The following is a 22,053-nucleotide window of genomic DNA, read 5'->3' on the forward strand; positions in this document are numbered from 1 at the left end:
TTACTCACAAGTATGCCTATTTATTCCTAGATATATGTGCACAAGAATTGGAACCGTTGTGTGGACAAAGAAAAGTGACTTGATGTGTGCTAGACATAGGTATAAGCAGGAAGAGGATGGGCTGCATCTGATAAAACTGTAGATCCCAGAGATCTTTATCGTTCTGTAAATTCACTGATATTGGAGATTTATATTGCACAGACACAAGTCTATCTTCACATGCATCATTATTATTTAAAGGTGGGGTGGGTAGGCTTGCAAGTCTATATACATCCACCTTCCCGGCTTTGTACGGGAATATAAAATGTGCTTGCCAAAATGTGAAATAAGAGCTTTTAAGGGAAAAGGAGGCTCTCCTCCGAAGGAAGGGAAAGGAGGTCAGCAATGGAGACATGAACTGAACACTCCTCCGGTTGAAAAATGAAGATTTAAATCAGTGGAGCATATTTTTGGAGCCTAAGGCAGAACAAAAAAGCAAGGCTTTCTCAATGGGAGAGGCAAAACCCTTCCACCTCTGCTTTACGGAAGATCTCTCCTATTGTTCTCTAGCAGGGGAAGAGGATTTCATATTGGGGGGACAAAAAACCTGATTTCCTTCCCCCCAAAACCCCACAATGCTGCTAAAGCAATACATTATCTTAACCTGGGCTGTCACCAAGAGACCTGTTTTATTTGTTTAAAAAGGTAACACATCCGAGAACGAAAGGACCAGAGCAGTCCTGCAGGTATGAAGATGAAATAGCAAGGAAAAATCAAAAGACATATAGACATATATATATATATACACACACACACACACACACAGATGCAATTGACACATTTCTGCACTGGACTTGGATGCATTTTTGGATGCAACACCTTCCCCTCTTTTTAAATGTTTGTTCCCAGCTTGGAGGACGCTGCAAAGAGGTGTGGAAGGTGGCAAAGCGGGATGGGCTTGGCTTTGTCCACACACCCAACCCTGGTCTACACCTTTGGATGGAAAAGCCATAATAGAAAGAAAAGGCGAGGATGGGGGACCTCTCAGGCCCAACACTAGAAGGATCCAAAGGGGCTGGAAAGGTCCAGCTTTGAGGGCCCCTTTCCCCATTGCATCTGCCTTTCTTTTCTCTCCCCAAAAGGAGGCCTGGTAGCATCCTTGAAGCAAGGGAGGCTCCTGCGCAATGATGGAGAGGATGGAGTCCAGGTGCCTCCTTTCTCTCCTCAAGATCTATGGGGGATAAATGGGGCCGCGGAGCACCAAAGGGTGCCAAGATGGAAAGGGGCCACCAAGGGCAAGGGTTGCCAAAGGTCCTCACTGCAAAGAAGGGCGAGGCACCCTAAAATGGAGTGCATTATTCCAGGGGAAAATGGAGGACAGGGCCAAAAAGAAAGCTACAAAGCACTCACAGAGATATCCATTCCTGCTGCTCAAAATGGAAGACCCTTTGGACATTTGCTCCTGGACAGACAGGTTGGAGTGGAGGGCAGGTCCGGGAAAAGGAGGACTTCTAGTTCACTAGTCTAGCCCTGAGGCCAAAATGGAGGGCATTCCAAAATAACAGCTAAAAGCACTAAAAAGCATAGCTTCTTGGTTCTGCCCAAAATGTTCTTTTGGACATTCCTCCTGGACAAGGCAAGTTGCAATGGAGGACATGTCCGGGAAAAGGAGGGCTTGTGGTCACCCTTGAGGCCAAGGCACCACAAAATGGAGGCATTGCAGGGAGGGGGAAAAGGGGGGAAGACATCCCAAAATAAATGCTAAAAACAGTGAAGATAAAGATCAATGCATGCTTCTTTTGCCTGCTTTTAACATGGAGGACGTTTGGGAGATTTGTTCCTGGAGAGAAAGAGACTGAAATTGGGGGGGAAAGGAGAGAAAGGCCAAGGCAGCTCAAAATGGAGGACATGCCAGGGCAAAAATGGAGGATCTTGCATGAAAAATAAAAGGGGAGGAGGAGGACATCCTAAAATAAAAGCTAAAAAGGCATCCAACATGAAGATGAATCCATGCTTCTTGGTCCTGCTGCTGAGAATGGAGGACATCTGGGACATAGGAAGGGGGCTGAAATGGAGGACGGGGTCCTGGGGGGAAAAAGGAGGACGGGTCTGGCAGCTACAGAATGGCCACAAATGGAGGGCAATACCAGGCTAAAATGGAGGACATTCCTAAAGGAAAAGCCCTAAAAAAACATAGAATGGATTCTTCTGGATGCTGCTCAAAATGGAGGACGTTTGGGAGATGGAGAGAAGGGAGGACGAGATGGAGGACGGGTCTGGCCAGCCCTAAGGCCAAAGCACCCCAAGATGGACACAAATGGAGGACAGACATCCCCATTTTAGAAAAGCCCTTATATGGGTCCTGCTCAAAATGGAAGACGTTTGGGACATAAAAGGCAGGTTAAGATGGAGGACGGGGTCCTCCTGGGGGGGGGGGGAAGAGGACGGGTCTGGCACTATAAAACGGACCCAGATGGAGGGCAAGGCCAGCCTCAAATGTCCCCCAAAGAAAAGCCCTAAAGAGCCCTGCGGCATGGAGGGCGTTAATGGGGGTCCATGGCTGAGATGGAGGAGGGGTTCCTGGGGGAAGGAGGGCCGGGGGGGCTCTTACCTGGGCCGCTGAGGAGGGCCAAGAGGAGGAGGAGCAGGAGGGCCTTCATCGTCTCCTTCGGGGCTGGGAGCTCTGAGTGAATGAGGGGGAATGGGGCTCCTTCGGAGGCGTCGGTCCTCGCGAAAAGGGAACCGAGGAGGAGGAGGAGGAGGAGGAGGAGGAGGAGGCGATGCCACGCGGAGGGAGGAGCCGGAGGAGGAGGGCCTAGGCAGGCCCAAAATGGAGGCAGTGGGAGACCCTTCCTCGCTCAGCCCAACAAGGGCTCCAACAACAACTCTCTATGCGGGCTTCCATCTGGGGAGACTGAGGCCTCCAGAGACCCCCTCCTCAGCCCCAAGGCTTTCTCCCAAACAATGGCTCGAAGATGTGGAATTCTGGGAAGGGGGAGGCTGAGGAGGGGGAATGGGGGCTCCCTCCAGCCCCAAGGCACTGCAGAAAAGTAACCCAGTTTGACATCGTCTTAATTGCTGTGCCTCACAGCTATGGAATTCTGGGAATTATGTAGGCAAGAGGGAGAGTGAGGGAGGGGAAATGGGGGCCAAGAGAGACCCCCCTCAGCCCCAAGGCTTTCCCCCTCACTGAAGTGTTCTAAAACTTGCAATGGTTCCCAACCTTTTGACTTTGTTTTGGACTTCAGATCCCAGTAGCCCCAGCCAACATGGCCAGCAGTTGGGAATCATGGGAGCTGAAGTCCAAAACATCTGGAAGACCAAAGGGTGGAAACCACTAAAGTATTATATTCCACCACTCTCGTCCTATATAAGAAGAGAGCTTTGGAGGTCCTCTGTCTAAATGCAGGCTCTTTGCATACATTACACAGGAGCATCCTTCTTGGCCAATGGTTGTCCATCCTCTGCTTCAATGCCTCCAGTGAAGGAGAACCTCAGACCTTCTAAGGAAACCTGTTCCAATACCAAACATCTCTTTCTGCTATCATTTGTCTCCAGATGTTGAAGTGAGATCTGCTTCCTTGCCATTCTCACCCTTTGGTTCTACTCCTCCCGGATCTTCATATATATATATATACACACACACACACTTATTTAAGTTTTTGACAATAAAATAACATACTGTACAAGTTCATAATCATTTCATTGACTTACAAATATGTTGTACAGTTTGTCTTTTCTACATCTTCTCTTCTTCACTCCAACCTCTGACTTTAAACCTCCCAATCTTCTGCCTTGTATATTAAATCATATGACGTTCTTGATAATATCTCATAAAATGTATAGATCATTAGTCCTTAAACTATTGCATCTTCTGAATGACAACTGTTCAGATTCCTAAAGACAGCTGCCATATATATATATCACCTTACTTAATCTTCTTTCTTCCAGGTTAAACACTCCCAGCTCCTTCAACTTTTTCTCCTAGGGCTTCTTTTTCAGACCTCTCGCCATCCTGGTTTCCTACATCTGGACCACAGTTCAGGAAAGATTGATTTGGACTATACATCCCAGACCCTCAGTCAGTATGGCAATGGTGGCTAGGGGAATTATAGGATCTGGCATTCCAAATGTAACTTCTTACAAACACACTCTAGGTTTTTCTTTATATATATCCTTTGTTAAAATGTGGTTTCCAACACAGAAACTCTTGTCATATAAATCAGAGGTGGGAATAATGTGGTTCTCCACATGTTGTTGGATTGCAGCTCCCAGCATTCCTTACTCCTGGCTATGAGGAGAGGGCTGGAGGGAGTTGTAGTCCAACATTATTATAACTATTATTGTTTTAGGTATTTATATCCTGCCTTCCTTCCAGTACAGGGACTCAAGGCTGCATCTGGAGGACTGCATAGTTTCTACCCTTGGCTTAAATTTTCTTTTAAAATGTATAATTTATGCAGGTTAGATGGGGGCTTGACATTGCTGGGAAGGAGGGTGGTCTTATACACCAACATTTTATGAATTTGAAGAGGGAGGAACAGTTGGCCCTCTACATTTGCTGATTTGACTTTTGCAGGTTTGTTATTTGTGGTTTTGATTAATACGTTCTCTCTAGGAATCTCTAGGTCCTCCAGTGCAACTGTTACAGACTGCCAAAATAAAGCTGCTTCGGGTCTCTTTGGAGGTATGCTATTTAAATGATGCATGCATCCTAAGAATCCGGAAGCTGCACCAAAGCTGCACTCCAGTGCTTAGGAATGGAACATGGCTTTGGCGCGACCTCTGGACTCTTAGGACCCATGCATCATTTAAACAGCATACCTCCAAAGAGACCCGAAGCAGCCTTATTTTGGCAGTCTGTAACAGGCCAAGGCTAGAAGTTGACCATAGAGTTGTGCTGGAAGTTCCTACAGGAAACACTTCTCTAGGCATTTGTAGGTCCTCCAGCATGATTCGATGATCAATTTCTGGCAGATGTTGACCACAGAGTTGCACTGGAGGACTTGGAGATTCCTAGAGAGGTGTTCTCTTAGGTAAAAAGAATAGTGGGGGTTTTTATTTGTGTTTTCTCCACATTTATGGGGGGTCCTTCACCCCTAACCCCACTTTATTACAAGCTGGTGCTAATTTGTTAAAGTGACAGCAACAACAAAAAAATCGGAGAAAATGACAGCTTAATTCAGTTTGGAAGAAGCAGGAAAGGTTTATTTATTACACAGAGGGAAAAGTAATTGTAGTATTTCTTCATTAACTGTACGCCGATCAATAGATAGTAAAATCCTGTAAGTGAATGCCATTTTCATATATTGGAAGGCTATTGGGCGGTTTCTTGTGAGCCCTGCCTGTTTTACAATTAACGTGTACATGCCAAAAGTGAAATCAATTAAAGCTACCCAGCTGAAAGAGATGAAAATGCTGTGTTAAGATGGATCACGCTGCTACTTTATAACAAATTGGGGCTTAAAGTGTGGTTTGGTACATACTAAATATGCTTTCTCTTCTGTTCTAAACTCAGGCCCCAAATAGACAGGCCAAAATAAAGCTGCTTCGTGTCACTTTGGAGATATGCTCATTAAATGATGCATGCGACCTACAAGGCCAGAAGCCACACCAAAGCCATGTTCCAGTCGTAAGGACTGGAGCGCAACTTTGGCACAGCTTCCAGACTCTTAGGACGCATGCATGGGGCCTTTGTCAATAATAGGGGTGCAGTATAGGATGCCAGAGATACTACACTTTCAAATGCTGGGGTTTTGGAGGATCTAACAAAATAAAATACGCACACTGTTTTCCCCCCTTTCTTTTAATCAAAAAGCCACTGTAAGAGAGTTGGTATCAAAGTGAGAGTATCGAAGAGTGGCATAGTGGTTTGAGTGCTGGACTATGACTTGCCCATTAAACTTACTGGGTCACTTTGGGCAAGTCACATGCTCTCAACCTCAGAGGAAGGCAATGGCAGACCTCTAAACAAAACTCGCCAAGCAAACGCAAAACATGATAGCTTGGGCTAATGGTCGCCATAAAGCAGAAACAGCTTGAAAGCACACAACAAGTGAGAAGCAGCTTGGAAGGAAGGTTTGTTGAAGCTTTTTCCTCGCCTACCAATTCTCTGCTCCAGATCATGCAAATAACTTTCATCCTCTTTCCTGCATGTTTCCAAAGGTAAAATTTAATTGGTATTCTTGTTGGAGAGAGAGAGAAAGTAATGGCTAGCGGTCAATTTGTAATGGAGTAGCAAAGGGTGAGGAAAGGGTTTAGCAACTTCCACTTGCTCTCTGCACCAATTTTTTTGTTGTGTGCCTTCAAGTCAAGTTATATAATAATAATATTTTTTTATTTTTAGCCCGCCTCTCCCTGAGAATCGACTTGAGGCAACACTAAAGAAAGCCTATCATAGGGTTTTCTTGGCAAGATTTGTTCAGAGGGGGTTGCCATTGCTTTCTTCTGAGGCTGAGAGAGTGTGGCTTGCCCAAAGTCATCCACTGGGTTTCCATGGTCAAGCGGCAATTCAAACCCTTGTCTCCAGATTCATAGTCCAAAGCTCAAATCATTACATGAGGCTGGCTCCTGTGCTGAATTATTCCATTCCTCTCGTTCTGTTTCTTAAAGAGTTGCTTTCAACTTTTTAAAAACACATTGGTATCCATTTCCTTGCAAGGGTCCAATGAAAGCATACTTGGTTTAATTAAATAGGTGTTATAAGTCATTGTGGAACAAGAACACATTTGAAGACTGCTTTATTACATTTAAATCAGTCTTTGAATCAAACTAAGGGTGGGGTTTGTGTGGCCTTCCAGATGATGTCGGACTTTAGCTCTCAAAAATGCTTGCCAGCACACCCATGGCGGGGGATGCTGAGAGTTGCAATCCAACAGCAACGGGAGGGCACCAAATTCCCATCTGTACTGCAATAAAATTAAATGTCATTTGGATATTTTCCCTTTCCCATAACACCTTCATTAGTCATACTGTCCAGATTTGTCCAGAGAGGGTTTGCCTTTGCCTTTGTTTGAAGCTGAGAGAGTGTTTTTTAATGGGGTTTATGGCCAAATGGGGAATTGAACCCTGGTCTCTAGAGTTACAGTCCAACACTCAAACCACTACGTCACGCTGGCGCCTTCAAATAACCTCTATGTACTAAGGACTCTGTCTGCTACTCCACAAAGTTAAACATACTTATGGGGTAGGAAACCTTGGGCCCTGGGGCTGAGTCTGGCCTGCCCAAAATCCCTGTTTTATGTTACTCCAGTGCTCCTGGAGGCCTAAAAATGCAGCAATTGATCAGGTTCTCAGGTGTTTTCTGTCTCCTCAGACATATAAGGAGCCAGGGGCTTTGAGGAGGTCTTGCTGTTGCCAAGAAAACCCTGTGATAAATTCACCTTAGGGTCACCATAAGTTGGTAAGAAACTGAAAGTACACAAAAACAAAACAAATATGCACTGGATTGAGTATAACACATGCTATGTTGTTGTTTTTGATGTTTATATAAATCAGCAAATTGTTTAAATTTTTGTAATTGTGTTTGCAATGCTTATTTGTTGTTCCATAGAACCCAAGAAAGTGGAGTGGTGCGATCATGGAGTGGTGAATCTGACATACAAAGGAGCTACTAAAGGTGCTGAAAATAGTTTGAGGCTAGAGATCAGCACCTTGGACAGTTCCTTTCAAACCAGATTAAAACTTGGAACAGATTTACTAACCTGAGAGAGTACATTAGGTGCCCTGTGCAATTAAATGCACAAATGAAGAAACCAGTATAAAAATGGCGTGAATCTCAGCACAGGAGGCAGATGCAGAATCTCTCAACCTGGTAAGAAGCAAGAGGGGGAAGAAAAGAAAGGTTGGTTTTGGAGAAACCCGGCACAATCGAGACAGATTTTTTTCCGCTCCCCAACCAGGGTGTTGGCCCAGCAGAAGGCGTTGCGTTTGGTCTTTCCACTGCCGCCTGGCTGGCTGTTGCTTCAAAGATGCTGATGTTAGCAAGGATGGGAGAATGCAGGGAAGGCAACTCCCCAGAATACAGAACAGCCAGTGTGAAGGAGATGCTAAGCAGGAGGTCATGCAGGCCTGTCTGGTGCACTGCATCTTTGTCTTCCTTTCATCTTTCTCTCCCCTCTTTTTTTCCCCCTCAGTGAAAGGCAAAAGGAGCTTGAAAATCAAGACAACAATCCCACTTCAGTTCAGCCTAACTGAAACTAGCAGGGTGACATTTGCATTGCTTCAGTCTACTTCCCCTCCGTAACCTCTACGCATCCCATTTGCATGTCAATGGACATCTTATTCTCTCTCTCTCTCCATGAGCTTTCAGGAATCGTTCAGCAGTCCTAAAAGGCCATTATATGAGAGTCAGATCAGCTTTTGCCAGTCGGGGCAAATAAGAGCATCTGTCCAGAGGAGCAGCTGATGTGGTTCACCATGAAAGCAGATTGCTCCCAGCCGCTGTGTGTAGTACAGGCTGGATGTTTGTAACCATTGTTTGCAATTAGGAATTTGGTCACGGCTGAAAATGATTGAGCCAAACAAAACACAGCAGCGGCAATGCATCTAAGAGAGTGTGACCCTTCAAGGCCAAATCATATCTGTTGGCATGAAAGAAAGAGGGAACACTTCAGGGTTAATATTTGCAAAGGAAAAGTATTTATGTATTACCTTGTTTTATACAACTCTGAGTTGTGTAAATAAACAAGATCTTAGTCTCTTCATATATATATATATATATATATACCCACGTATGTGTGTGTATGTACACGTACATGCACAGTTTTATCATAACAGCCCTGTGAGGTAGGTTTGGTTTCAAGATAGGGACTGGTCTAAGGTCATCCACTGAGTTTCATAGTGAGTTTGGGGGTGTATCCACACTGCAGAATTAAAGTAGTTTGACACCACTTTAATTACAGTGACTCTTTCCTATAGAATCCTGGAATGGATAGTTTGGTGAGGCGCCAGAGCTCTTGGACAGACCAGGCTGAGTGCCTTCCCATACTACAAATCCCAACAGATGCTGGTGAAACATCAGGAATAAATCCTTCCAGAACATGGCCACATAGCCTGAAAAACCCACAAAAAGCTATAGATGCCAGCTGTGAAAGCCTTCGACTTCACATTACAAATCCCAAGATCCTGTAGGATAGAGTCGTGGCAGTTAAAGTGGTGTCAAACTGCTTTTATTCTGCACTGCATTAAGGCTTTCTACTCATATTCAAACCGTCTAAAGCAGGGATGGGGAAGTCTGGAGGGACTGTGCGCTGTACCAATCCCTTCCACTAAATACAAACAAACACTGTTCTTTAAAACTTATAGGTTTAAAAAAACTAAGCAAGATCGGGTGAGTTCCTTGGTTTAGAGCAGTGCTACTCAAACTGGTGGTCCCTGCATTGATGCCAGTTCCTGTGAGTTCCAGGAAAGAATAAATCCACAGGTTGAGCCTCCCTTATCTGGAATTCCAAAATTAAAAAAATACCCCCAAATCTAAAATTGCCCACCTGGGTGGCTAAGATAGTGACCCCTTTGCATTCTAATGGTTCAGTGTATACAAAATTTGTTTCATGCACAAAATTATTTTTAAAATATTGTGCATAAAATTACCCTCAGGTTATGATTATAAGGTGTGTATGAAATATAAATGAATATCGTATTTTAGATTTAGGGGTCCCATTTCCAAGAAACCTCAGTATGCATATGCAAAATCCTGGGAAACTCTGAAATCCCAAACACTTCTCATCCCAAGAGAAGAGAGACGCAACCTATACTGCCAGTCTCTAGTATTGGGGGGGGGGGGGGTTGAGGGTGGGATTGCCAGCCCCAAATCATGTAACCTGAGAATCGTTGACTTAAGAGGAGAATTGCACCCCCTGCAGGCTTCTTCTGTTCTGTTTGGGGAATGATGGAATCACTATGTTTTCCCAGGCAGCAACATGTCTTGGGCTAACCTTGGATTGGAAGGACTCTCCAAGGCAGATCTTGAGGGATGCAGGACAGGTGGGGAGGAGATGGAAAATTCTGTTGCCTGAGCATGAAACTTGTTTATGCCATGTCATTTTTTTCCATTTATTCAGTGATCTTACTTTTCAAACAGGTAATTGCCTTTCCAAGCATCTCAATCAATTGTTGTTGTTGTTGTTGTTGTTGTTGTTTGCCTTCAAGTTGTTCACACTTATGGCAAGCCTAAGATGAACCTATTATGGAGTTTTCTTGGCACAATTTGTTCAGAGAGGTTTGTCATTGCCTTCCTCTGAGGTTGAGAGAGTGTCACTTGCCCAAGATCACCCAGGGGGTTTCATAGAAAGTAGTGGCAGGATAACCCGGGGTTTCCCCCTCTGCTTTGGGTTTTCGCAAGAGAATTTGATCAAATAGGGATCGGGTTTGGATTCAAATGGGAATGATGGCCGTATAACCCAATTTCTGATTTGTTTTATAACGTAGTCGGAACGAGCCCCAAGTTAGAAATCAAACCCTGGTCTCCAGAGTCATAGGAGTTTATCACACGGGACGGATCTTGTGCAGAAACTGAATTTAAACTCAAAAAAACCCGCAAAAGTGGGTAGATTTTCAGATGACATTGGGGGCTAACCCAAACAGAAAGTGGACAAAACCCGCAAAAGCAGGTTGATTTTCACATGACGTAAGGGTTAATGAGTATTAATGTGACATTAATCCAAACAGAAAGTACACAAAACCTACTCCTTTTTACTTTTGGAAAACAGTGAAGGTAAAAAGGAGCGGGCTTTGTCAACTTTCTATTTGGGTTAATGTCGCGTTCTTGCTTATTAATCCTGACGTGTCTGAAAATCAACCTGCTTTTGTGGGTGGTTCCCCAGATTTTTAAATCCCATTTCTGCACGGGATCCGTACCGTGTGATAAACTCCATAGTCCAACAGTCAAACTAGTATGCCATGCTGGCTCTCTCAATCAATAATAGATTATTTTTCAAAGAATAGAGAGATTTCCTGGCATCAGGATTAGAAACGCAAGAGAGGCAAGAGAATGGGAATGGTGAAATAGAGTCAGATGGAAGTAAATTCCCCCTCTCTTCAGTCCCAAGAGAGTGGCAAGAACTTTTCCTAACCACTGTACCTTGTTTTAATCGCACGCTGCGGCAATGTATATTTAAACCGACTCCGTCGTTTATGCCCCCTTTTGGTGCTGTTTTAATAGTTTAATTAATATATATTGTCTTTTGTTCTGAATCTCATTATTTTAATGTATTTTTGGAGGTTTCAATCTAGAAGCCGCCTCAGGGATGGGGTTTTTAGGGTGGGGGGTGAAAGGTAGGGTAGCTAGTTTCTGAAAATAAATAAAATATTGCAGCCTGGTAGGCTAGCTCAGATTTTCTGGACAATTAAATTTAATGGAATTACAGTATTTGAAAGGCTGGCACTAGCGTCGCCATCGTTACATTTCTTGCTTCCGCCTGAACTCCCTTTTCCCTGACTCTGAGAATTGTTAAAGTATGTAAAAGGAAAATTTCCCTCCTCCTCATGTAAGGCCAATCAAGCTATTCAAGCAAAGAATTGCAACAAACACACACACAACACACACACACACAATTCAAATTCAATTCAAAAACGGCACTTCAATTGTGATCCAGGCATCGCTCAGATAGAGGACTGAGCAAAGCATCACAGCACTGACCAGATTCTAGATTCATGGACTTGGCCAAAATATTATTTCCATCCCATTGCATAGGTTCAATACATCATAGTTTTGAAATTGTACCTGTTCTTTCACCTTGACCTCTTCCAGACTCCCCGAATTGCCCCTGAGGCTGAGAGAGTGTGGCTTACCCCAGTGAGGTTTTATACTCGAATGAGGAACTGAAGCCTGATCTCCAGAGTCACAGTCCAATGCTTGAACTACTATACCACATTTGCTCTCTCCTGGCAGCATTGAGAATTGGCAATTTGTCTTTAAAATAGGTTGGAGTGTTGCCCTGTACCAACTGACATCAAAATATTTTTCACAACTAGAAGACGTTTTCTGGCCACTGGCTGGAAAACTGGCCCCCAGACCTACCCCAGTTGAAGACCAATCTCTTCCAGCTGGCTTATGCAGATGATTTTAAATTGTAAATATTAAATGATGAATTTCAAATGTGGATCGTTTTAATATATGTATATCTTATTTGTCTTTTTCACCTGATGTATTTTAACTGGTGCTGCTTATCAGTTTATTGTTGCTATTCCCCACCTTGATCCATGGGGAGAGGCAGGTAAGAAATAATAATAATAATAATAATAATAATAATAATAATAATCTGAAAGGAAGAAGTTGGCAGCATGAGTTTTCTTAGACTTAAGTCTATTTCCTCAGAAGCATTTGGAAGGAAGTAGACTAAAGTCTAGGAAAGCTCATACTGCGAACTTCTTTCTTTCAGTTAGTCTCAAAGGTGCTACAAGATCTCTACATACTGATTCTACAGACTAACATGGCTATATCTTTGAATTATTATTATTATTATTATTATTATTATTATTATTATTATTATTATTAAAAGAGGATTGAGCACATTCATGGCAGAAATGGCCATCCTAACAGCTACTTGTAGCCATGACAGACTCCATGTTTAGGGGACCATTCGCTGACATGAGCCATTGCCTTTCCTACTCTGGCTTGCAGTCTTCTTGGGGACATCCAGTTGGCCACTGTGAAAAACTAAGCAAAGGCCACTCACGACATTTTGCTGCCTGAGTCAAACAAAGGACACGACTGCAAAAGCCATCTGGGCTGGATGCAAAATCTCACTTAAGTGCTGGCAACAATACCCACAAATGCTACCCATGGCAGCTCCTTACTTCCAGGCCCCCCACTGCTCCCTGCCCCATCTTCCCCATCACTCTTTCCTGATGTAGCTGCTTTTTATGGTAGGACCGGTCCTGATGTTGGCCAAGCTAGACCTTGGATCTGGGTTCTTTTAATGTTCTCATCACTTCGAAAAATCCCTCTCCCTTCACCAGATCTACTTCACAGGTTTGTTATGAAGATAAGGTGACATCAAATCCAAGAAGACCGTGTGCGCCTCAAGAGTTTGTTCCAAACATACGGCAGGGGTTGGCACTTTTCCCCCTCTGACTTCTGAGAGAGAAAAAGAAGATGAGATCTGTTTCTATCTCTCCAGTTTCCCCCGAAGGCACAGAGTCCTGGCTGGTAGCATGAGGCCTGAATCCAAAGAAAACATTTGCAAGCAAGTGATTTTGGACAAAGTTCAGGGTTCTCCTTCCAGCCAGCATTGTGTGAAACACTGAAGGGACAGTCTAAAGCCACTAGGGGAAAAAAGATTAATTTCTCATTATGAGATTGTACAATATTGGATGGGGAAACATATAACCAGATTTGGAAAGAATCATTGAGCTCCAGAACAGTCTCCACCAACCTGATACCATTTGGATAGATTGGGTTACAAAAACTATGACTCCCAGTCAGCATGGGATGTCGGTTGAAGAAGTTATCCTACACATTTGGAAGGCATCCAGTTGTGGAAATCTTACATGCAGAGTTTGGAAAGGTCTGGGCAAATTTGTAGTTGTTGTTGCAGTTGTTGTGTGCCTTCATTTTCAACTTATGGTGACTCTATAGTGACTCTACCGTGACTCTACCATGAAGTTTTCTTAGAAAATGTTCATAGAAGGCTATGCCTTTGCTATCCTCTGAGCTAAAAGAGTGTGACCTGCCCAAGATCAGCCAGAGGGATTTGCATGGCCGAGCCAGGATTTGAACCCTGGTCCCCAGTTGTAGTCCAACACTCAAAACACCACAGTATGCTGGCTCTTGGAAGGACTACTTTGGCTAAACTACATTTTCCAAAATACATCCAACTAACATTGGGTGCCACTACACTTAGAAATAATTCAGTTTGACATCGCTTTAAGTGTTGCAGCTCCATCTATGGACTCCTGGGATTTGTAGTTTTACAGGTTCTTTTAGCCTTCTCAGACAAAGAGTGCTGGTGCCCACCAAACTACAAATCCCAGGATCTGGTAGGATGGAGCCATGGCTGTTAAAGTGGTGTCAAAGTGCATTATTTCTACAGAATAGATGCACCCCATGGTCATTAACTATGGGGGCTGGGGAATTCTGGTAATTATAGTAAAAAAACAGTTACGATGCTTCTATTATAGTTTAAACAAATATGTCTCAGCATTTATTTTTAGAAGTTTCAAGTCTGCCAAGTGGATGTTTTAAAAATGAAAGTGAATACACTATAAATAAAAATGAAAGTGAACAGAGAAATGTTCATTGACCCGTGAATGATTTGCTGCTGTTTCTTACCTGGTAATTCACAGGACAATGGCACTTTAATCACGTTTCATCTGGATGTTGTGTGAAAACCATTAGCACAATTGTGGCATTATCACGGGTTATTCACGGGATAATAGCGCTTTGAACACTATGTCATGTGAAAACCATTAGCCCAATTGCGGGATTATCACGGGTTAATCACCATTTATACTTCCAATTGTCCCCTGTGTGATAAATTCCCCATGATTTAAGAATTTATCATGGGACTTTCTTGGCAAATTTGTTCATGATTTTTTTTACCATTGATATCCTCTGAGGCTGAGAGAGTGTGACTTCCCCAGGGTCACCCACATGGCCGAGTGGAGATTTGAACCCTGTTCTCCAGACTCATAGACAACTTTATTCCTTACTAAGGATCTTTAGGGCTGCTTTGATAGAGTTTGATGGGCTGATACAGAGCAATCAATCAGGACAGACTTTAAAACAAACAAACAAACAAACAAACATTCCCAAGATATTATCATGTGAAATAGGCAATCTGACCCCTACTGGTCAAAAGGTATAACTGTTAGTTATTTGAAGGTTTAACTCAATTTGTAAGGAAATAAGGTCACCTTGAAAGCAGTTTGGTTGATTTATCCCTTTAGCCACAGACTATGACTTTAGATCTTGGGGGACATGATAGTAAAACAACCGAATTTTGCATGAACAATAGATGCTTGTGTTTTCTGTTATTTTAATTATACCAGCAAGCCACCGCATACCTATCCTTCCACTTTGTGTGTGGCTCTGATTGTTTTGATTTAGACTGAGATTTTCTTTCATGGGAGGGAATCGCAAAGTATGCCAAAATCCACACACACGCACACACAAACACATTTTCTGGGACAGTTGAGCTGAATGTTACAGCCGGCCCTCCTTGTCCACCAATTTTTTTATCCACGGATTCAAACATCCACAGCTTGAAAATGTTCCAAAAAAGGATAAATTCCAAACAGAAAACCTTGAGTTTCCATTTTATATAATGGACACAATTTTGCCCTGCCACTATATTTAATGGGACTTGAGCATCTGCAGATTTTGTTATCCATGGGGGATCTTGGAAACAAAGCCCAGCGGATAACAAGGTCCCATCTACCTCAATGTGGGCGGCTGGATAGTATTGCTCGCAAACCTGATGGTACCTGGGTAGTTCTGCAAGTGAGGCAAGGATTGGTTAAAGGAGTGTAGTGTCGTAGTAAGGGAAGTAATAGTGCCACTCTATTCTGCCTTGGTCAAGCCTCACCTGGAATACTGTGTCCATTTCTGGGCACCACAATTTAAAAAGGATGTTGAGAAGCTGGAGTGTGTCCATAGGAGGGTGACTAAAATGGTGAAAGGTCTGGAAACCGTGCCTTATGAGGAGAGACTTAGGGAGCTGGGTATGTTCAGCCTGGAGAAGAGACAGTTCAGAGGTGATATGACAGCCTTGTTTAAGTATTTGAAGAGGTGTCCTACTGAGGATGGAGCAAGCTTGTTTTCTGCTGCTCCAGAGACTAGGACATGGAACAATGGATTCAAACTACAGGAAAAGAAATTCCACCTCAACATTTAGTTCTTCCTGACAGTAAGTGCTGCCCAAGAGTGGAACACAGTACCTTGGAGGGTGGTGGCCTCTCCTTCTTTGGAGGTTTTTAAACAGAGGCTGGATGGTCATCTGTCAAGAAAGCTTGGATAATGTATTCCTGCATGGCAGCGGATTGGACTGGATGGCCCTTGCATTCTCTCTTCCAACTCTGTGATTCTATGATACCACTTTAGTTGCCATGGCTCAAAATGCTATGGGAGTTTGGGATTTGTAATCTGGTGAATGGTTTGGAATTCTTTGCCAGAAAGTGCTAGTCCACCCACCAGCTACAAATACTAATATAGTCTTAAGTGCCTGTCTACACTACACAATTGACCTGATTTAAATGTTTCAATCTTATTTTCTATTGAAAACAACTCACCAACCTACAAATCTCAGGATTCCATAGGGCAGAGCCACAGCAGTCTAAGTGGTATCAAACGGCTATATTTGTGCAGTGTAGATATATCCATCTGGGTCACTTTCTAATTGCATCTAATGCAGTGGCTGCATACATTTTCCCATTTTGTTCTCCTGAAGAGCTCTCTTTGTCTTTCTGGCATTGGTAGGGGCATTCCCCATTCCCATTCCTCCCTCCCAGGTTGCTGTATGATTCCTCTCCCTAAGCCAAGCTTGCAGAGGTATTCTGTCTTCCTGCAAAAAAAGGAACCTGAGCACATGAAAGAAAAAGCTGGAAAGCCATCAGCAGCTCCTCTCCCCTGGGCCTGGCAATGAATGAGAGTTATGCCTGGCACTCTCAGCATTGACTCAGAAGCTGTATCAGCATCTGCTGTGGCAGAGAAGCGTCTCCTGAATGAAGCCGGAGGGGAGGCAAATGCCAAAGGCAACAGAGAGAGCTTCCTTTCTTTCTTCGTTCCCTTCTTTCCTTTCAGTACTAAGTGACCATGGGTATGCTAACCTGTCACAGCCCCAAAAAAGCTCTTCTTAGCACTTCAAAAGTCATAGATGCCAATTCCAGTGGGTGCCCATGCTTTCTTGTTTATACTGCTGTGCCCTTCCTTGGTAAATCAGAATTACCCTCCTGTGAGCAAGCAAAGACCATCTGGCAATACCACTGATCAAGGGTTCCCTGGGAGCAGTGCTCTTGGGAGAATATTTAGAGGGATGTGCGGCAAGTAACACCAAAACAATTTTGCAAAAGACTGCAGCCACTGATCGGCAAGCATGGGGTTGGTGTGTTTACAGTTTCGGGCTGCATTCATTCAAGCAAGGCTGGGAAACCAGCAGCCCTCCAGATGTTGGACTCTAGTTCCCATCAGTCTAGCCAGTAGTGGAGGAGGATGGCATTGGGAGCTTGCCACAGTGTGAAGAGCTTCACTTTCCCCCCATCCTGCATTAAAAGAGGAAGGGCTGGGAATGGCTACTATCTATGACCCACTGGGGAGAAGGAGACACCAAAGCCCCAAACTCAAAAAACCTGGGTTTTGTCCTAGGCCAACAAAAATTGCTTGGAAATCGCACCAACTAAAATGGCCCCAATGGCCACTGTGTATTTGTTCAATGTTGTTGTTCCCTTTTGTTCACTTTTGTATGTTTTTAATTGTACTGTTCTTTTAAGTTCTAAGCTGCTCTGAGTCCCAATTTGGGGGGGAAAGCAGGATATAAATATAAATACAGTGGACCCTTGGTGTCTGTTGGGGTTTGGTTTGGATGCTCAAGTCCCATTAAATACAATGGCATAATAAAATGGTGTCCCTTATATAAAATGGCAAAATCAAAGTTTGCTATTTGGAATTTATATTTCTTTGAATATTTTCAAACTGTGGATGCTTGAATCTATCGAGAAAAAATCCATTGATATGGAGGGCCGACTATATAAATATAATAATAGTAGTACAGTAGTATTAGTAGTAGTTGTAGTAGTGGTAGTAGTAGTTTCTTATCTCAGTCCGGTATGAAATAATAACAACAACAATGCTTGTTCACAAGTAAGCTGTAATGGCTTAAGGTAAAACAGCAATAAAGACTGACTGATCATTGGTTTCCGGTACACACTTATCTTGCAACCATTAATCCCTCCATTTATATACAGCAATGCACATAAACAATATCCGCTTTACTTAAAGCAAATGCAATGCATATAAATAATGAAAAGATTTGCAATTTTGCATGATGTGGGGAGGGACACTTGTTTTTGTGACTGCATAGCACATCGTTCTTCTTTTTGTAAAATATAGAACGTGTGCCAAGGGGAGTTCCTTGTGGCAGTCAGAGCCTCCTTGTGTTCACAGATAGGCAAAAGGAGTGCGGTCAGCAAATATTTCCTTTGGGATGGCTGCCTTCCCATCTCCTCTGCTTTATGTAACCATTGAACATCTTATAAGGAGTCCATTTAACGTGTGACCTTTTGTCATCTGATGCACAGTTCCTGCCAAATATTTTGTGGGCACCAAAGGAATGCTTTCAACAAAACAAGAATAAGCCTGGGAAAAAAGGGACTGGATCAAAACATATTCTTCGTCTTATTTTGTTATTGTTGTTGTTGGTATAAGTCTTCATTCAAAACTTTTCCTCTATGTTTAGTTGAAAACGACATACAGAGCATGGAGAGGAAACAACATCTTGAAATAATGTGGGAGCCAAACTGTGGCTTGAATTCCTTCAGATGGTGAAATGTGACTTGGAGATGGAAAAGCTAGAAGGTACTGGGAAACGGACCAAATAGTAAAATCTCAACTTGTGACTCAGAATTAAAACTCTCTGCCTGCAGATTTTTAAAACTTGAACACATTTTGAAACTGCCATAGAGATACTAGCCTGGAAGACAAATCTAATTAAAATGGTGATATAATTAAGACACTTAAAATTCCAAACATGTCATTGAGACAATGGCAAGTAGCAAAGAGAGTAAACCAAGTCAGACAGCCCAAAAAACCCACAAAAAAACAGTTTAAAAATTCTTTGGCAAGTGACAATGTTTTGACCTGGCATGGAAATGTTTGCTACATTGGCACTGGCATTAGGAAGGGTATTCCCAGAGCCATACAACTCTCAACATGGTGTAGTGGTTTGAGTGTTGGACTACAACTCTGGAGACTCGACTTCAAATCTCTTTTGATCATGGAAACGAAGTAACTGAACTTGGGTACGTCACACTCTCTCATCCTCAGAGGAAGGCAAGGGCAAACCCCTCTCTCAACAAATCTTGAGGGTCGCCATAAGTCAGAAATGACTTGAAGGCACACAACAAAAACAACAACCCCAGAATTGTCCAACCAGCATAGACGCAAGATAATGAGATATAATGGCTGGGGGATTCTGGGAATTGTAATCTTAACAAGTAACTTTTCTTTATCTTGGGCTGCATTACCATGCAAGCTACACCTGCTGAATTTATTTCTAATCTGGACAACTACTGCAGATGCAGGATTCAATTGTATTTATTTTCTGGAAGGTATCCATAGGATTTAGACTTAGCCAGAATTACAGCTGCTGCAGAAAAATATATTTAAATGATATAAAAACACACGCACACACTTACTTTTCTGTGTACAACTGAGGAAACAGGGATGCCAACTGACCAGAGATTTAGATTGTCTTGCTCATATGCTTTTCATAGCAGGTTAATATGCCAAAATGATAGGAGCTTTTGAAGGTATGGAAACAAAAGTGTTATCACCTGCTCACGTCTCTACATAGGGTGACTTTTAAAATGTCCAGGAGCTAAGTCTTAGTAGAAAAATTGGCAACTGTGTTCCTTTCTTCCTTTGCACATCTTGGGAAAATGATCAATCATCAGATCTCAGTTTCTGCTGAATTTAATTGGGAATCTAAGGGCTAACTTGTACAAAAGATTGGCTGCAGCTGTGCATGGAGGATGCTACTTTATATGGTGCAAAGGACAGAATCCAGAGACCATTAGGAATTTAACAACCTCACTACACTTGCAAAATGTTTCCAGTTAACATTTTATGCACCCCTCCTCTCCATCATTTCCCAAAGGCTGGCAGAATTTCTTGTGACTTATTTGAAATAAATATCATTCTGCTAGGTAAGAAGGATGCTTCTCCCTCTCTCTGCTTTCAAAGTTGCAAAGCTCACCAAAAACAACCTTCCCACAGCCCACAAATAACCTAATTTGACCAGCTGATGGTTTTCTCCTGCGATTTCGAGTTTCAGCTAAGGCTGCAATCTTTCTTTCCATCCTCCCTTGGGAGCAGTCTCATTGACCTCAGTGGGATTTACTTCTGAGTAAACCTGTATAGGCTTACATTGCACAAGGGGTTTCCTTTTAAATATAACCATTTAAGGTTATATCAACAACAACCTCATATGTGCAAGTGAACCAACCTACAGAAGAAAGCGCATGCATGCTTTTGTTTGATCTGTGTCTAAGAAGCAAATAAAAGCTGACACCAGAAACCCATTTTCTTTTAATTATGCAGTTACTTTGTTAAGAGCTGAAACCTGAAAGAATCTAGTTATGATTCTTGTGTAACAAGCACTTGTTGTTTCAAAGATAAGAAAATGTGACTGAGGCTGAGAGGATGCCATTCACCCTTAAAAAGCATAACTTTTCATCTTTGTTTTGTTGTCTTGTTGTCTTCAAGTCTTTTCCGACTTATGGAAACCCTAAGATGAATATATAATGGGGTTTCCTTGGGAAGTTTCTTCAGAGGGGGGTTGTCATTGCCATCCTCTGAGGCTGAGAGAGTGTGACTTGCTCCAGGTCACTCAGTGGGTTTCCATGGCTGAGCTGGGAATCAAACCCTGATCTCCAGAGTCTTAATCCAGCATTCAAACCACTACACCATGTTGGCTCTCTTAAATCAGCATACTTTATTTCTCCAGAAACATAGTCCAAAGTTCAGACCATTACACCTCACCAGCACTCATTTCCTCAATATACAAATTCTTTAAGAGCTATGGCAAAGAACTGATCATGAAGAAAATGAACAGCCCTTTCTCTGAAGATGCCAGCCACAGATGCAGGCAAAACGTCAGGAATAAACTCTTCTACGTAGTCACATAGCCCCAAAAAACCCACAAAAGACCATAAAAGCCCTTCTTCTATTGTGTATTACATGATAAACTCCTTCTGTGTGTGCATATGTGCAAGAGAAAACAGGGGGCATTCCAAAAGCACTTTGTGGTAGGACATGGGGAGGTTCCACTATTCAAAGTCAAAAAAATAAATATATCAAGTTCAACCCGATCTGCAGAAGCATTTGGCATGCGCTAGAACAGCCCTTTGGATCCCAGCCAAGACTAGTAACAAATTGCCATAATGACCTGTCCCTTCCAAAATTAATTAAGAAAAAGAGAGATAGAGAGAGAGAGACTAATCTTCAGATCTTTCTTATATGTATGAGAGAACGATCTGATGAATGCGATCCTCCTAAAAACAAGGGCAAGTTTTCATTAATTTGCAAAAGGTAAGAGAGTTAGATGGACATTTAGGAATGTTGCTGGGGGCAGGACTAGTCATGTAAGGAAAAATGATGCTCATAAGGTCTGGAGGGAGGACCTGTAACAACATGATGCAGCACGGAGAGTGTTCCTGTTCAGAGTTCCAGTCATGCCTTTTCTTAAGGACACTCCATTCCATCCCTGTTTCCCCATTCCTCCCTCTTTCACTGGGATTTTTCGCCACAGATCATGCTCAGTCTTTATGGGATTGTTTTGGTCCCAGTCTCTGCAAAGCATGTACATGCAAACTCCAGTGTACTGATACCTCTCTTCTGTGCAGATGTGGAGACCCTCCGGCCCTTTAGGGCTCCCACATCTTCTTTTCCCTCATCCCTGCCCAATGCCCTTTCCCTAACATCATCTGCTATTTGTTTCCTGCTGACTTTTTTTGAAGTTAGCCACCAAGGCGGGTTACAGACCGCACCCCCCTAACCCTAGTACAGACTGAGTCCATACAAAATGGCGGTGGCCGTTCCACACGGCCACCGCCATCAATACGTCACGACTGCGCCGCCTCCAAACGAGGCAGCACGGTTGTGACGTATTGAGCTCCGTTTCGGAGCTCCTTCCTGGTTTGCGTCGCTGGGCGCAGCCTTCAGACGGCTGCGCCCAGTGACTCAAGGGAGAAAGGGGCCAAGTGGCCCCTTTTTCCGCCTCCCCGCCGCCGCGGGGTGTCCTTGGGGCTTGAAGCCCCAAGGGCACCCCTTTCCAGGCTGCGGGGAAGTGGCTTTTTGCCACTTCCCCGCGGCCCAGAAAGCAGCGGATCGGGGCCTCAGCAGCTGCCGTTCTGGCCGCT

General features: G+C 43.3%; 1 protein-coding gene across 2 annotated transcripts in view; it reads right to left on the reverse strand.

Annotated features, from left to right (window-relative positions):
* Positions 1–2,742, reverse strand: part of CD99L2 (CD99 molecule like 2) — a 56,147-nt gene extending 53,405 nt beyond the window's left edge. For both annotated transcript variants that reach the window (XM_089536342.1, XM_089536340.1), the window contains exon 1: positions 2,591–2,742. In XM_089536342.1, coding sequence (XP_089392468.1) covers positions 2,591–2,639 — 49 coding nt within the window. In that variant the 5' untranslated portion in view covers positions 2,640–2,742. The remainder of the gene's footprint in view (positions 1–2,590) is intronic.
* Between the last annotated feature and the right edge of the window lie 19,311 nt (positions 2,743–22,053).

The sequence above is a fragment of the Sceloporus occidentalis genome, unplaced genomic scaffold (genome assembly GCF_023333645.1).
Source record: "Sceloporus occidentalis isolate IW3139 unplaced genomic scaffold, rSceOcc1.0.p SCAF_8, whole genome shotgun sequence".
Taxonomy (NCBI): domain Eukaryota; kingdom Metazoa; phylum Chordata; class Lepidosauria; order Squamata; family Phrynosomatidae; genus Sceloporus; species Sceloporus occidentalis.